General features: G+C 36.7%; 1 protein-coding gene across 5 annotated transcripts; it reads left to right on the top strand.

Moving 5' to 3' along the window:
* The first annotated feature begins 30 nt into the window (after positions 1–30).
* FAM229B (family with sequence similarity 229 member B) lies at positions 31–12,582 on the top strand. Of its 5 annotated transcripts, none has more exons than XM_034991864.1 (4): positions 31–515; positions 8,929–9,088; positions 10,794–10,932; positions 12,360–12,582. In XM_034991864.1, exons 3-4 carry the CDS (start codon positions 10,808–10,810, stop codon positions 12,475–12,477), a joined length of 243 nt encoding a protein of 80 aa, XP_034847755.1. In that variant the 5' UTR covers positions 31–515; positions 8,929–9,088; positions 10,794–10,807; the 3' UTR covers positions 12,478–12,582. The 5 variants fall into 5 exon arrangements, with proteins under 5 accessions (XP_034847755.1, XP_034847757.1, XP_034847754.1 ...); XM_034991866.1 differs by having other exon boundaries at positions 33–115; positions 8,929–9,031; XM_034991863.1 differs by having other exon boundaries at positions 36–115.
* Positions 12,583–17,071: the final 4,489 nt, after the last annotated feature.

The raw sequence follows: 17,071 nt of genomic DNA on the forward strand, positions 1-17,071 counted from the left end.
CAGAAGGGTGAGCTAAGGTACTTGCGTCCCACCGTTACCATAGCGACTGGGCCTCCGGACCGTAGATACTGCTGCTTGCCAACATCTTTGAGCTTCGGCAGCTCCGGAGGCTGGGGTAACTGTCGGGTAACTAGGCTTTGGAGTAGGATTTTAAAATGTGTGTCTTTAAAAGTGTTTATGGGCTATCAGAGGTTTAGTTTTTGTTCACAGTCTCAACCCCCTGGGAGTTGGGTCAAATTCCGTTTAATCAGATTCCTCGGGACGCTCTGCTTTCGTGCGGCTATCCAACAAGCCCTTTCTTCTAACAGAAAACGGTGTCGATGAGCACAAAGAAACCCCAAATAGGCGTGTCAGGCTACAACCGAAACTAGGTAGTTTATACACTTTGACAAAAAAGCGCTTCAGAGACCCAATCAGTGTTCGTTGAAGCTGGATACTCCCGACGTTAACTTCCAGACCTTCTGGAGTATTCAAAAGAAATCAAGACATATATCCAGCTCCAGGAAGCCTACAATGTAAGATACACACGAAGTACTGAAACAATTTTTGTCTTACAATATTGTGTGGTGCTGACTGTAAGTTCAGTAGGATTCAGTGGATGAGGATGTAGATCAGTAAATAGAAGTCTAGTGGAAGAGATGAAATTAAAACTAGGCATTTGATTTATGTAAATTAGATGGAAGGAAGAAGACTGAAAAATCAGACATTCCTGAAAATTACCGAGTACCAAAAATTGTCAAACATTGAAAAACACTCTGAACTCTTACTGATCAATTTAGACCAGATTTCAATTAAGAACTTCATCACTTCTTTACTGAAATAATAATTTCCACAAAATTCTGAGGAACTACAAAATCCTAGGGAGGTGGTGGGGGGATGGTGGAGAAAAAACAATTAGGGTTTGTTAGACTCATCTATAGCACATTCAGTACTGGAAGACATTGAAAGTATATTGCAAAGTTCTGAGGGGGAATAAAATATGTTCCAAGAAAATTATACACCTTTGACTTTGCAAGTTGTCACTTGAATATAATTAGAATTTGTGGGGGCTCTTTTTTATTCCTGTTGGCATACTGCATTTCTGAGCCCATCTCTCGTTCATATAACTTGACAAACACAACCATAGCAACCAACGTTTTACCAATATTGTCTTCTAACCTCTTCCCCTCGAATTCAAGTTCATTAGTAAATAATCTGTTTTCTAGGTTATCACAAGAATTTTGCAAAGATTTTTCCCAATACATTTGACACTAATAACATAAATAACTATGCTTTCAGCTTCCAGTAACAGTTTTCTAGTCACCTGCTGCCTGACCTATGCTAATGACTTCTATTTTAGATTTTTGTTATGGCAGTTCTTTAGGCTGGACCTAAGTCTGTGTAAGTCATAAATTTTGCTAAGTTATGGTTACAACTAACCCCTAAATCTCAGTGGTGTAAAACAATAAAGGTTTATATTTTTGCACATGATCCGTGTCTTTTGGGAGGTCTCCGTGGTTGTGCTTTATGTTTATGCCACTCTGGCATCCAGGTTGCTGAACTACCACTATTTGGTACATTCTTGGCTTTTGTGGCATAGAGAAAGACAACTCAAGAGGATCTTGCACTGCAGTTAATGACTGTTGCTAACTCACTGGCCAAATCTAGTCACATGGGCTCTGAGTAATCATAGGGGGGCAGGAATTGCAATTTCCAGAAGGCAGAAATCCAGAAATATTTGATGAACAACATTTATAAGTATATTATAAGTATTCTTGGACATGATATCAGAATACAGCATTCCCTCTCCTTGAGTATGGACTAGACCTAGTAACTTCTTTCTTTTTTTTTAAATTTAATTTTATTATGTTATGTTAGTCACCATACCTTATATCATTAGTTTTTGATGTAGTGTTCCATGATTCATTGTTTGTGTATAACACCCAGTGCTCCATTCAGTATGTCCCCTCCTTAATACCCATCACTGGGCTAACCCATCCCCCACCCCCCTCCCCGCTAAAACCCTCAGTTTGTTTCTCAGAGTCCATAGTCTCTCATGGTTCGTCTCCCCCTCTGATTCCCCACCTTCATTTTTCCCTTCCTACTATCTTCTTCTTCTTTTTCTTTTTAACATATAATGTATTATTTGTTTCAGAGGTACAGGTCTGTGATTCATCAGTCTTACACAATTCACAGTGCTCACCATAGCACATACCCTCCCCAATGTCTATCACCCAGCCACCTCATCTCTCCCACCCCCACCACTCCAGCAGCCCTCAGTTTGTTTCCTGAGATTAAGAATTCCTCATATCAGTGAGGTCATATGGTACATGTCTTTCTCTGATTGACTTATTTCGCTTAGCATAATACCCTCTAGTTCCATCCACGTCGTTGCAGATGGCAAGATTTTGGGCTTTTTTTGTTTGATGACTGCATAATATTCCATTGTATATATATACCACATCTTCTTTATCCATTCATCTGTTGATGGGCATCTTAGCTCTTTCCATAGTTTGGCTATTGTGGACATTGCTGCTATAAACATTGGGGTGCACGTACCCCTTCGGATCACTACATTTGTATCTTTGGGGTAAATATCCAGTAGTGCAATTGCTGGGTCATAGGGTAGCTCTATTTTCAGATTTTTGAGGAACCTCCATACTGTTTTCCAGAGTGGCTGCACCAGCTTGCATTCCCACCAACAGTGTAGTGGGATTCCCCTTTCTCCGCATCCTCGCCAACATCTGTCATTTCCTGACTTGTTAATTTTAGCCATTCTGACTGGTGTGAGGTGGTATCTCATTGAGGTTTTGATTTGGATTTCCCTGATGCCGAGCGATGTTGAGCACTTTTTCATGTGTCTGTTGGCCATTTGGATGTCTTCTTTGCAGAGATGTCTGTTCATGTCTTCTGCCCATTTCTTGATTTTTCTTGATTGGATTATTTGTTCTTTGGGTGTTGAGTTTGATAAGTTCTTTATAGATTTTGGATACTAGCCCTTTATCCAATATGTCATTTAAAAATATCTTCTCCCATTCTGTCAGTTGTCTTTTGGTTTTGTTGACTGTTTCCTTTGCTGTGCAAAAGCTTTTTATCTTGATGAAGTCCCAATAGTTAATTTTTGCCCTTGCTTCCCTTGCCTTTGGCGATGTTTCTAGGAAGAAGTTGCTGCAGCTGAGGTCGAAGAGGTTGCTGCCTGTGTTCTCCTCTAGGATTTTGATGGATTCCTGTCTCACATTTAGGTCTTTCATCCATTTTAAGTTTATTTTTGTGTGTGGTGTAAGGAAATGGTCCAGTTTCATTCTTCTGCATGTGTGGCTGTCCAATTTTCCCAACACCATTTGTTGAAGAGACTGTCTTTTTTCCATTGGACATTCTTTCCTGCTTTGTCAAAGATCAGTTGACCATAGAGTTGAGGGTCCATTTCTGGGCTCTCTATTCTGTTCCATTGATCTATGTGTCTGCTTTTGTGCTAGTACCATACTGTCTTGATGATGACAGCTTTGTAATAGAGCTTGAAGTCCGGAATTGTGATGCCACCAGCTTTGCTTTTCTTTTTCAACATTCCTCTGGCTATTCGGGTTCTTTTCTGGTTCCATACAAATTTTAGGATTATTTGTTTCATTTCTTTGAAAAAAGTTGATAGTATTTTGATAGGGATTGCATTAAATGTGTAGATTGCTCTAGGTAACATTGACATTAGTAACTTCTTTCTGATGAACAGAGTTCAAACACAACCCAGCAGCCATCCTGAGTTGAGGAGACAGAACTGAAAATTCTGTGGGACCAAGGCAACTATAATTTTCAGAGCAGAATGCCAGAAAGGAGTGAGTATATAGAGAAAGCTCTGGAGATCTTCAAGGAATTTCTCTGAGCCTTAAACTGAGTACTGATCAGTATATGCATGTGGGGAAACTACCCAAGACTGAGGAATGAACCACTGGGAAGAAGCAGGCAGAACAATTTTGGGGGTTCACACAAGGCTGGGACTAGTTTACATTCCCAGTATCTTTAGTGGAAAAGCCCTGTAATGTCTGGGGGTGTTGAATACAGTAAGGATATTGCCTTAGTAATGGAGAGAAATTAGCCATAGATGAATGGCTGTTCTGATCTAGCCTAGGAGAGCGTAAAATCAAGCCTCCAAAGGGCCAAGCTATTTCCAAGTAACTGTGTCCTAGATTAAAACTTGAAAGTGCTTAAAGGACTAAAAATAAAACCAGCATTCAACAATGAAAAATTCTGCCATTTGATGAAAAATTGCAAGATAGGTGAAGATGTAGAAAACACTCCATATGAGGTTAAAAAGAATCAGTAAAAGCAAACCAAGAAATGGCACAAATGAAGGAACTGGCAGACGAAGACATTAAAATAACATAAATATACTTCATATGTTCAAGAAGGCAGAAGGAAGCATGGAAAGATTAAGAAGAGACAAATATAAAAGACCCTAATCAGACATCTAGAGATAAAAAAGAATGCAATGTCTCAGATGAAAAGTACACTGGATGGAATTAAGAGCAGATTAGACATTGCAAACAGTAGAAACTATCCAAAATAGAACGAAAAGAGAATAAAAGAGGATGAGTGAGCTATGGGACAACTTCAAACAGCTTTATATACCGTAATTGGAGTTCCAGAAGGAGGAAACAAAAACATACTTGAAGAGATCATGTCTGAAAAGTTTTCACATATGATAAAAACTATGAACCCACGGACCCAAGAAACTCAATGAAACTTTAGACACAGGAAACAGGAATAAAACCACACCAAGCACATTATAATCAAATTAATACCAGTGGCTAAGAAAAATATTAAAAGCACCCAGAGGAAAAAGGACACACTACATGTAGAGGAACAAAGTTAAAAATAAAAGCAGACTTAGAAACAATGCAAATCAGAAAACTGGAGCAAAATCTTTAAGTACTTAAAAAAAGCCCTGCAAAACAAAACTGTTGACAGGATTTTATACTCAGCAAAAATATTGTTCAAAAATGGGAGATGAAAAAGTGGAGATGAAGTAAAAACATACAAAACTGGAATGAATTGATTGCTAGTAGACTACAACTGTTAAATGAAAATCTTCATTCAGATAAAAGGAAAATGATGTTGGAGGGAAATCTGGACTTACTGAAGGGGACCAAGAACACTGAAAATGATAAATATGTGGGTAAATATAAAAAATGATAAATATGTGGGTAAATATAAATATGTGGGTAGATATAAAATTTTAAAATTTTCTTCAAAAACAGTTGCTTAAAGAGAAATTTATAATGTGTTGTGGGGTTTATAATATATGTAGAAGTAAAATGTATGATTAAATAATACAGGGTAGGAGAGGGGAAATGGTTCTTTTAGCATGAGTTTCTTTCAGTGTAAGTTTCTTTTAGTGTATGTGAAATGGCATAATGTTATTTAAGGCAAACAGAAAAGTTAAAAATGTTTACTATAAACCTTAAAGTAGCCAAAAAGAAAACATAAAGTTGTAAAGCAATAAGCCAATAATGAAGATAGAATAGATTCATGAAATATACTCAGTTGTTTCAAAAGAACAGAATAAGAAAAAAGGGAAAAAAGAATAGCACAAATAGCATACAAATAGGAAGAGGGCATACAAATTCAGTTATATCTATCACATTAAATGTGATAATTGAAACATGTTAACTAAAAGTCAGAGATCATCAGAGTAGATAAGAAAAAGCAAGACTCAACTCTACTGTTTATAAGAAAACCACATTGAATGTAAAGACCAAATAAGTTAAAAGACAGGAAAAGATACATTATACTAACATTAATGAATAGAAAGTATCTATATAAATTTCAGACAAAGTAGATTTCAGGGCACAGAATATTACTAGAGATAAAGAAGGATAGTTTTTAATAATAAAGTTGTCAATTCATCAGGAGGACATAGCACTACTAAATATTTATGTACCTAATATCAGAGCTTCAAATTATATGAAGCAAAAACTGGCAGAATAGAGAGACAGATACATTCATAATTATATTTGGAGATTTCAACATCCTTATTTCAGTAACTGATAAAGAAGAATACAGGAAATCAGTAAGAATGCAGAAGACTTGAAGAACTCTGTCAACCAAGTAATTCAATGATAGAACACTTCATTCAATGACAGCAGAATACATATTCTTTTCAAGAGTAGGTGGAACACTTACCAAGATAGTCCATATTCTGACCATAAGCAAATCTCAATAAATATAAAAGAATTATAATTATATGAAGAATGTTCTCTGCCAGCAATGGAATCTAAGAAATCAGTAAAAGAGAACTAGCTAGAATAATTCCATATATTTGAAAACAAAATAACACAGTTCTAAATAACTCATAAGTCAAAGAAGAAACCAAGAGGGAAATGGAAATTTTTAACGGAAGGTAATGAAAATACAACATTTCAAAATTTGTGGAATGAATCTCAAGTAGTACTTTGATGGAAATTTATAGAATTAAATGCTTATTTCAAGAAGGTATGTCTCAAATCAATGATCTAGGCTTCCATTTTAAGATACTAGAAAAAGAGAAACAGATTAAGCCCAAAGTAAACAGAAAAAAAGCAAATACTAAAGATTGGAGAAGAAATCAAATAAAAAACAGAAAATTAACAGAGAAAAATCAATGAAACCTAATAAGTTTCCTGAAAGATTAAAATTCTTTTGTGAGCTCCCTTGCTCATAAAGTCTTTAACTTGGGTTCATGTTCCTGTTTGGTTTAGCCTCTACTTATTTCTCTGACCTTATTTTTTTATTTTCTCTACCATGGTTATGCTGGCCTTTCATATTTTCTGTTGTCTTTTCTACTGGCACATGATCTTTGCACATGCTGTTTCCTCTGTTTGCCCCATCCTCAACTGTCTCGATGTTTTTACTTCCCACCCATTTTCACCTAGTTGATGTCTACTCGTTCTTTAGACTTAGGTTTGATATCCTAGTCTAGGGCATATACTACCCTACCTGTAAACTCTACTAGGATAGACACTGTGTTTGTTTTGCTCAATATTTTATCTTCAGCACTTAACATATGTCTGGCTCATGGTGGATTCTCAGCAAATATTTGTTGAAATGGGTAATAGATGGGTAATAGATCTATTGTCTTAGGATATGACAAGTTTGAGCATTGCTCCTTTCCTACATCTCATAAATCAATATTCTGAGGATTGAAAGATTATTATTACTCTCAGGTTTATGAGGATTAAGAGAGAGTATTTAGAGATTTCACCATCTCCAACAACCCCCACCCCCAACATCTATACTTCACATATTCATCCATTTCTCTGTGAAGTTCTGCTGGAGAGTTAAGTTCATTTTGTGATGTATTATTTCTCTAGTGCTAGAAAGTTTCATCATTAAGGCTACTGTTTGGTTTGTTTCATTGTACCACCCATACCAAAAAAAAAAGAAACTTGGTGCAACTTGTGCCAAATACCTAGTTAAAAATCATAGTAAATTAGAGGAATTTGTGAATATTTCACATGCAGATACTTCACTTTGTAGTTTAAAAATATATCAATGATGAAAAAGTGAAATCAATGCTTCAACACTCTGATTTCAAGAATTATGCACAAAGATAAAATAATGTATGCTGGTGGAACTTTTGTATTTCAGACACTGGTTTTATTACATGTTAGATTTTTTTTATTCCTCAAAACAACTCTATGATATAGAAATTCATACCTTTTTTTCAGGTAGACTTTTAGTGATTTGCTCAAAGTCTCAGAATTAACATGCTATTAAAATTCAAACCTAATTTTCATGTCAGAACCTACCATTTTTCCACATGCACCTCCACTAGAAAATGTAAACTATTAAAAATTTTTGCCATCCTAAGGATCAAATGTTTAGGTCCTAATGATACATTAGCTCACAATGGCTAGCAATTATTTCAGTTTGTCTAACTATGACACAGTCAGTTAAATGGTTTCTCTAAGCTAAAATTGTGATCAACTATTCACACATAGCACCCTAGTAAGAAAAAGAAGGTAGAGGTAAGATTTTGTCCATTAACTAAATTATGTAAAATGCCAACTTCCTGTAATGTAAATCATATAAAAACAGAACAGTGGGAACTTAGAAAATGTGGGTAGTAAAAAAGATTTTCATTAAATGAAAAAAAATGCTTAATGTCATTTAATAGTTTGTCATCAACTATGAAAATTGAAAAAAAAAGATTAGCTGAAGAGAAATGTTCTGGCTTAAGGGTTATACTTCAGTATTACATTCCGTGAGGTAAGCTATTGCTACAGAAGTTGGGAGAGGGAAGGCAGGGGAGGGAGTCCAGAAGATAAGTTTCATCTTGTTGCTGGGGCTATGAACTATGAGACATTTTATTCTTTAGCAGATAGGAACCTATGTGAAAGAATTCTGATGTCATAATTTTGGGGTGCCACTGGGACATTTGATAATCATTCCTTTGGCAAAGATGGTACAAACAGAGGAGAGCCTCAGGGTCCAGGGAACAGAACAGAGAAGGCAGTACAAGATGTATTCTTGTTTTCTCAGTTGTCCTCATTTCTGTCACTTGGGGATTTCAAGGTTCTTGGGGAAATAGAAAAGAAGAGGTAGTCCAGGCATTAGGGAGAAGATGTAAAGAATCCCACACAGGAAGAGCCATAGAGAAATTTGTAAAGGTGCAGTTTGAGGCCTTTGGCGTGGGATGAGGACATAGTTAGATTGGATTAGTTTGTATTAATAGTTAAGGGAAAAACTGGAAGATAAAGATAATGAAGAAAATGGGATATAAGTGAGAAGAATCTCATGATTTTGTACAGATTAGACTGTAGGCGTAGAATATAAGTAAATTCATTCATAGATTAAAATATTTCATATCATTGGAGAATAAGGCAGTGACAAGAATAAGACTGTCAAACTTCAGAGATAATTCTTTGCTGAGTTTCAGCTTGCTGCTGGAGCTATGAATTGTGACATTTTATTCTTTAGCAGGTAGGAAACTATGTGAAAGAATCTTCTGATGTAATAATTTCTGGGTGTCACTGGAACATTTGATCATCATTCCTTTGGCAATTCCAGCCTTCTATGAAAGGTCAGTAGAAGCAGTTGATTTATTCACCTCTACAGGAATCAGACTCAGCCTATTTTGGTAAGTCTATGCATCCTTGATCGAATTAGCCAGAACTTAATATCTACGTAAATTAGATAGTTATACTAATCCATAGATTTTACTGTAGTTCTACTAACTTGCCATTGAGCATACTACTTTTTTCCTTGATAAAGGAAGCACAGTCTATAAAAACCATTATATATAATATTCAAATTCCTAAACTTTAATAATTTAGTTTTATTATTACCACAATAGACACTTACTTATTAGGCATAGAATACTGTTCTAGGCATAAAAAAACAGTTATAAGACATATTTCATTTTTCCTGTCTTTTGAACACATATAAATTTATACAAAAGTTATTAATTACTGTGTGCCAGCCACTGTTCTAGGTATTAAGGATTCAGTGAGGGGTGACAAAGATAGGCATGAAATGGAGGCAGGAGGGACAATGATTAAGTAAAAACATTTACAAAAAATTAGGGCGCTGGTTCTCAACAGGGCATGATTTCTTCCCCTTCTCCACCAGGGAACATTTGGCAATGTCTGGAGACATTTTTGATTGTCACAGCTTTGGGGGAAGGGTGCTATTGGTGTGCAGTGGGTGGACGCCTTGATGCTACAAAACATCCTACAAAGCACAGGCCAACTTCTCTCCCAACAAAAAGCTATCTGGCCCCAGATGTGCATGGTGTCACAGTTGAGGAATCCTGAATTAGAGTGATAACTGTTACAAAGCCAAAATAGAGAGTGCTATGAAAACTTCTATAATGGAGTGGTTATGGATGGCTTCTCTGAGAAAGTGAAAGGTAAATTCAGACTTAATGAATGAGTTGGTCCTAGCAAGTAAGGAGTGGGGAGCAGTGGGGTGGGGAAGATTTCCAAGTAGAGGCAATAGTAGGCAGTAAAGAGCTTATTTTATATAGTTGTGTGTGTGTATGTGTATCATACTTATATCTGACATATACATTATGTTATGTGTGTGTTTGTGTACCCAGTAGCATCCGCTGGGTACTAATAGTTAACGTTTATTGAGCACTAACTATGTGTTAGGCACTGCATTTTACATGTATTACCTAATTTAATCCACACTATTACCCTGGAAAGAGATACCATTATTTCCGATTTATCCTTGAGAAACATGCTTGGTTAAGTACCTTGCTTAGGATTACATAGTCTGTCCAACTCTCCCACTTTCTTAACTAATGTGCTGTAAATATACAGAGGCAGGGGGATGAATGATCATCAGGAACAGGATTAATGGAACCTATCATGGAGGATGTGAGGCTCGGCTCTACTTATAAGGAAGAGAAGGGCTTGACAGAGAGGCAGTGGGGAGTGGAAGTAGGAGCTCAAGCTTGTTTATTGTTAACACTCATTTCAAGCAAGCTGGGTTTTTTTCACATAGCAGAAATAGACTTCAGTAATGTTAACCATAGGGCACAGTTTACTTCTACCATCTAATGGCTGTTTTATATTTGTTGCTAGATTCAAATTGTATGTAAAGGGGAGTTGTGTAATATAGCATTTATATGCTTCTATAGATATTTTGAAATGTAGTTTCTATATGTTTCTATATATCTACAGATATATATCTACAGATATATAGAAACATATAGAAACATATCTGTAGATATATAGAAAGTTTCTATGTATCTATGACAAAATAATAACATTAAAGACTCCAAAGAACTTTTTGAAGACAACTCAGCCCTATGCCATTATTTAAACTTTCTAATCTAGGTTTTCAGTGAATTATGCCTTTTCGGTGTGGGACCCAGCCAAGGAGGTTTCCAGTGGAAGGAGGAGATTCTTCAACTGGGCTGGAATCCGGGCTGAGCTCCAGTGCTGCCTGTCATGGGAAAGAGATGTCACCAACTAGGTAAGGTCTGCTCATCCTGATGACTGAGGAAATGCATAATGGCTATTATTAATATAAGCTTTAGTTGGTGTTCAATATTAGCAAGAAAAAAGTCCAGGACCATTAAATTAATATTAACAAACATCGCTTATGAAATTAGTATTAACAGATTACAGGTTTTCTTAGCGCAGTCTGTTTTTGGTACCTCTGTTAAGTCTCAGCGATAGACCAATTCTTTTTTTGGTAAATTTTTAGCTAGATTTTTGTTATTGTTGTTGTTGATAGTTACAAGAAAGATAGCATTCATTTAAACAAGCAAATCTTTAGGGCTACTATATGCTAGGCATAAGGCTACAAATATGAAGAAGACCCCAACCTCAGATTTAGTGTCACTTTGGCTTTGATTTGACTTTTAGCAGAAAGATAGTAATATAGAGTATGGATATTTTATAAAACAAAATCCTTTTCTGCAAATTGAAGAAAACTATGAAGAATAGGATTTGTTCCACTTTTCTGCTGCTTACCATAGCAAAACATCAAATACTACATTGTTAGATTTCTCATGGCTTAGAAATTTTTAGAACACAGATTTGAGCTTAATAAGGCAGGTACTTTAAAAATCAGAGTTATTCAAGGATGCAGTACTATTTTGGGAAGTACTAAGCACTTGTCTTTAGAAATGTCTGAGGTTAGGTGATTATCTGGTGGGAATGTTGGAACAGAAATTCAAGCACTAGAGGTATTTTTGGACTAGATGCCATTTAAAGATTCTTTTATTTTATTTTTTAAAGATTTTATTTATTTATTTGACAGAGAGAGACACAGCGAGAGAGGGAACACAAGCAGGGGGAGTGGGATAGAGAGAAGCAGGCTTCCCGCAGAGCAGGGAGCCTGATGTGGGGCTCGATCCCAGGACCCTGGGGCCATGACCTGAGCCAAAGGCAGACGCTTAATGACTGAGCCACCTAGGCCCCCCTAAAGATTCTTTTAAACCTGAGATTCAATCAACATTTGAATAGTGTATGGAATAGCATGTTCAGTTTTATATTTTTCCACAAATATTCTAGTTTTTAGATCACTCAATTGAAGTGATTTTAAGGTGCCTATATGCATAAATTGCCATAGTATTATCACTATGTTTACAACAATGCACTCCCCCCCCCGCCTTTTTTTTTGCCATTTAGCAATCACTGCATACCTTTCAAAATGATCCTCCAGAGGGTTATTTTATATTTATAAATTTCCTGTGACTAAGTGTATGGCAACAACCACAATTTCTATGCAACATAAGTCTAAAATGTCTGGCTCATCAGTGCCACTGTGTTATAATTATATTGTGACATTCAAAGCTTTCAAAATGATTTAAAACAGTTGATATGCAAACTTTGCTGCTCTGAAAAAATTTCCTATTTAGTATCAAACCACATGTCATTTGCTCTTTTATTCAGGCAACTCCGAAGATGCCCTGGAAGTCATTGCCTGACAATAACTGATGTTCCTATCACTGTCTATGCAACAATGCGAAAGTCACCTGCACAAAGCAGCAAGGATATGCATCCTAAATAGCATCATTAAGCCTTTTGTAGAGGTTTGACTAGGTCAAGGGTAATGGGCCAGTATCATCTTATGATCTGATAAACAAATAAAAGTGGTGGCACCTTTGGATGATGACAATAGTGGAGGTATTTTCTTTTACTAGGAAAAGACAAAATGTCTTATAAAATTTGTAGTGATAAGCCATCAGTTATGTTTGATAGATAAGACAGAATAATATTTCACAATTAGAAAGTACTTTAGAAATCATTTTGCTCACAGTGGATCATTAATATCAATAATTCAAGATGAAGGTTAATCCACCTTGATTATCAGTCATGAAGGGCCTATTCTAAATAATTAATGTGTTTTAGGCTGGTTTCCTTTGTTTATATTCGGGTTGCCACTTAGCTGAATCCTTTCACTTGAATACCCTAAGCCAGTTTCTGGCTTGATATCTTTTTTTTTTTTTTTAAAGATTTTATTTATTTATTTGACAGAGAGAGAGAGAGATCATGTGAAAGAGAGAGCACAAGCAGGGGGAATGGCAGGTAGAGGAAGAGGGAGAAGCAGGCTCCTCGCTGAGCAAGGAGCCCAATGTGGGGCTCGATCCCAAGACCCTGGGATCATGACCTAAGCCGAAGGCAGACGCTTAACCAAACTGAGCCACAGGAGTCCCAATAAATTGTAAACTTTAGAATTATCTCTAAAAGCAAATAATAACAGAGAGTTAATACCCAATAGTGGAGATAAAATGGAATAAATATCACTCAATCCTAAAGAAGCCAGAAAAAGGGGAAAAAGGAAACAAAGATAATGAATTTAAGCCAAATTATATTGATATTTACATTAATTACAAAAAGTCTAAATACTTCAATGAATAGGCAGAGATACTCAGATTGGCTAGAAAAGAAGATGCTATCTACTTGAACTTACTTTAAATACTAAGAGACACATAAATTAAAAATATAAAAGGTAAAATAGATATACCATGTAAACATTAATCAAAAGAAAGTTGGAATAGCCTATATTAATAATAGACAAGACAATTTTAGAACAAAGAATACTACCAGGGATAAAGAAAGGCATTTCATAATGTTAAAATGGTCATAACAATTTTAAGTGTTTATGCAGAGCTTCAAAGTATATGAATCAAAAACTGATGAAATTGAAAAGAAAACAACTCCACATTTTATAGTTGGAGATTTCAACATCTTTCAACAACTGGTAGAAGAATGATAGTATGGCAGAAACTGTATATTCTTTTCGAGTACACATGGAAAACTCACCAAGAATGACCACATTATAGGCAATGAGACAAGTCTCAATAAATTGAAAAATAGGCAAAATATACAGAGTATGCAAGTATATTCCACAGGAGAATTAAGTTAGAAATCAAAGAAAAATATCCAGAGAATCTCCAAATATTGGGATACTTAAATGACAGGTTTTCAAATAACCCATGAATAAAGAAGAAATGGCAGGAGAAATTAGAAGAGTATTTTGAGCTGAATGAAAATGGAAACACAACATATCAAAATGGATGGTGTATAGATGAATAGTGCTTAGAAAACATCAAATTCTTTCATTAGAAAAGAAGAAACATCTCAAGCGAATGATCTAAGCTTTTACCTTAAGAAAGCAGAAAAGATGGGCAAACGAAACCCAAAAGAGGCAGTAAGAAAGACCAGAGATCAATAAAATAAAAATAAATAATAGAGAACAGTCAATGAAACCAAAAGCTGGTACTTCAAAAAGATCAATAAAATTGATAAGCCTCAACAGAATTATCAGGAAAAAAAAGAAACTACTGATATCAGGAATGAGAGTAGAGACATTGCTGTAGATCATAAAGACATATTAAAAGGATAAACCAATAAGTTTTTTACCAGTATGAATTCTTTACTCTTCTAAAGCCTCTGCCTTGAGTAAATGCCTTCCTACATTGCTTACATTGCAGATATGGGCTTTATGTAAGGGAATATAAACAGGTTTGGGGGCATCATGCTTTCATAACCTTCCTCCAGGTTGACATCAGCTCATTAATCATTTATCTTTAGAGGTTATCATTGTAAAACATATTTTGTTGAGGTGGCCGATTTAGCTCACTGTAAATGGTCTGGCTAGCTTGGTGAGGCACTCAGTGTTGAGCGGCCACCATTACTATACTTCAGGAGCTCCTTGAGGGATTCAGTTGCTGCTTCTGGCTGGTCATATCATGCTAACTTCCTCTTATGTGTGCTTTTCTGTCCCACGCTTTGGCAGATGATAACAGGCTTTCATTCCTCAATCTCATCTACCTTCCACCCCACCCCCCACCCCCCACCCGCCACCTGAGCCATTCTGCCCCCTAGCAGTGTCTTCTGGGGATGATGTCCTCTGGTGTTGTGAAGTTTAAAAATTGAGTGGCCTTATCCATGTAGCCAACCTTCTCCCCTACTTTTCAGGACTTGAAAGGTTACCAAAGATCTGAGGGAGTGCTTCTTGTCTCTGTGGTGGGCTGTACCATTTTTTCCCTCATCTACTCCCTACATCGTCAGCAATCAGAGATCCCTGGGGCTCAGGGGATCCCAAGTGGAGAGTCAATACCAGATTTTTTTCCCCCTCAAGAGTCCTAGGCACTTTACAAGTGATTGCACTGGGAGGTAAGGTGAGGGGTAACTTTTATGGAAATTCTGCTTTCCTGAAATTCACTCAACAAATATGTATTGAGCATAAACCTAGGTGTCAAGTGCTATTCCATTGCTCTTACAACATATCAGTGAATAACATAGACAATTTCATGGAGTTTACATTCTGGATGGTGCCTCATTTTGTTGCCCTTCTAGCCTCTTTATATAGACTCTGTGTGTGTGTGTGTGTGTGTGTTTGTGTGGGGCATATTGGGGGATTTTTGTGTTATATTGCTGGTTATGCTACAATGATTTCTCGGAGTCAGTCCTAAAGGAGAAGGGATTGACTCCACACTTCAGATGTGATGTATTTACTGTTTTATGGCCTCAGTTATGGGCTGTAGTCACAGATTTAAGGAAATAGAAAAGACTCTACTTGACACCATATACTACCATGTTGCATACAAGGATGTGGGGGCCCAGAGAACAAATAGATCTGAGTATCTTCTGAAATACATTCCCTCCCTACAAACTCCAGGCTGAGAATTGAGGTGGTTAGACAACAGGCAGGTAGATGTATTATACTACATCTACAGAATGGGAAATGCTAAGTTCTTTTTCTTTCCTTTTTTTAAAAGTGTGTGTTTATAAATGTGTGTGGTAAACACTTAAAACCATACTTTCAGATAGTTTTATTTTGGCTTCAACTTCTACTGCTAAGTGCTTGATTCTTTTCACGTTTCCCAATTCAGAATTTTAAGAGAAAATATCTGATTGTTTGAATTCATCTTTTCACACCACCAGATAATGGGATATTGCTTCACTGGGAAGCTATAGTACAGTCTTCTTATCCAATCAGCTGTAGTCATGACAGGAGAAGGCAGGACACAGGCTTAAATAGGGCTCCTCCCTCGAACTGGGGCTATGGGAGGACTCTTCATTTTGAAAGGGCTCTGAACTGGCAGGGAACAAAACAAAAATTTGTCAAAATTACTATGAGCACCAACCCATATTTCTCTATATGAAATCCTGATATACTATGTTTAACTAAAAGAAAAAAAATATGACTTTTTTTTTCTCCCTAGACAGAAGCTGGAAGAAGATGGAGTCCCATCTAAGAGCTGAATCAGGCTCTTAAGAATGGCAAATTCAAAGTTTCAGGTCATCTTGTGGTGGTCAGGAGGTATATGGGTCAGTAGCTTCAGTTGATTCTCATTTGTCAAGTATAAGAGTGTGAAATACTAACTCTGCAAAGTGGCTTTGTAAATTGTGGAGAAGGTAGAAGAATTTTTGTGTTTTCAGTCTATATATGTGTGTCCATGTGCATGCCTGCTGGAACTACTGCGTAGGTCCAGACAGGGTCTGCAGCTGGGCTGGTTTTGTTTACTTTGTGCTATTGCTGAGAATGAGGAACTAGGTGGCCCTCTAGGATGCTTCTGAAAAATCTTTTGGAAAAGAAAATGGTAGGGTGTTTCAGAACCACTTCTTCCTGTTTGGGTCTGATGGAATATTATGACGGTGCAGTGTGTTTTGAGCACTGTTTCAATCTGTACTTGTTAAGGCTCTAGACTTTTGGATTCAGAGTTTTTAGTTTAGATGTCACATATGGCTCTTAGAAGGTTTAGTTTGGTCAGCCTGGTATTGTGGTTGCTATTGCTTTAATTTAATTAGTTGCCAACTGAAACTCAGGCCATTCTGAACCCCCCAAATTTCACATTTCCAGCTTCTGTTGGAAATTCTGGTCCTTTAAGACTTGTGTTCTTTCATGTGAGAGTTAGCTGACTTGAGCGCCTGCTGGCTTTCTAGATAAGCCTGGCAAGGGCCCTCTTGATTTTGTCAGTCAGACCCTACCAGCTTTACTCCTTTATGGTAACTCACTGGCTCTATAGGCATTTGAGTTTGTGACTCCAGCTTTAGAGAACAGCTGATAGCTGGCAGACAGGTCTGTGGAGGCAGGAAGCAAGGGGATAATCATGCTGCCTCTCATTTTGAAACCTGGCTCTTTGGCCTAGCTG

The sequence above is a fragment of the Mirounga leonina genome, unplaced genomic scaffold (genome assembly GCF_011800145.1).
Source record: "Mirounga leonina isolate KUSES-001 unplaced genomic scaffold, KU_Mleo_1.0 Mir_53, whole genome shotgun sequence".
In the NCBI taxonomy this organism is placed as follows: Eukaryota; Metazoa; Chordata; class Mammalia; order Carnivora; family Phocidae; genus Mirounga; species Mirounga leonina.

Excerpts from the sequence above, each read along its gene's own strand:
- FAM229B (XM_034991864.1), top strand. The coding sequence starts at position 10,808 with ATGCCTTTTCGGTGTGGGACCCAGCCAAGGAGGTTTCCAGTGGAAGGA. Across the intron at positions 10,933-12,359 it reads AAAGAGATGTCACCAACTAG|GCAACTCCGAAGATGCCCTG; the intron begins GTAAGGTCTGCT and ends TCTTTTATTCAG.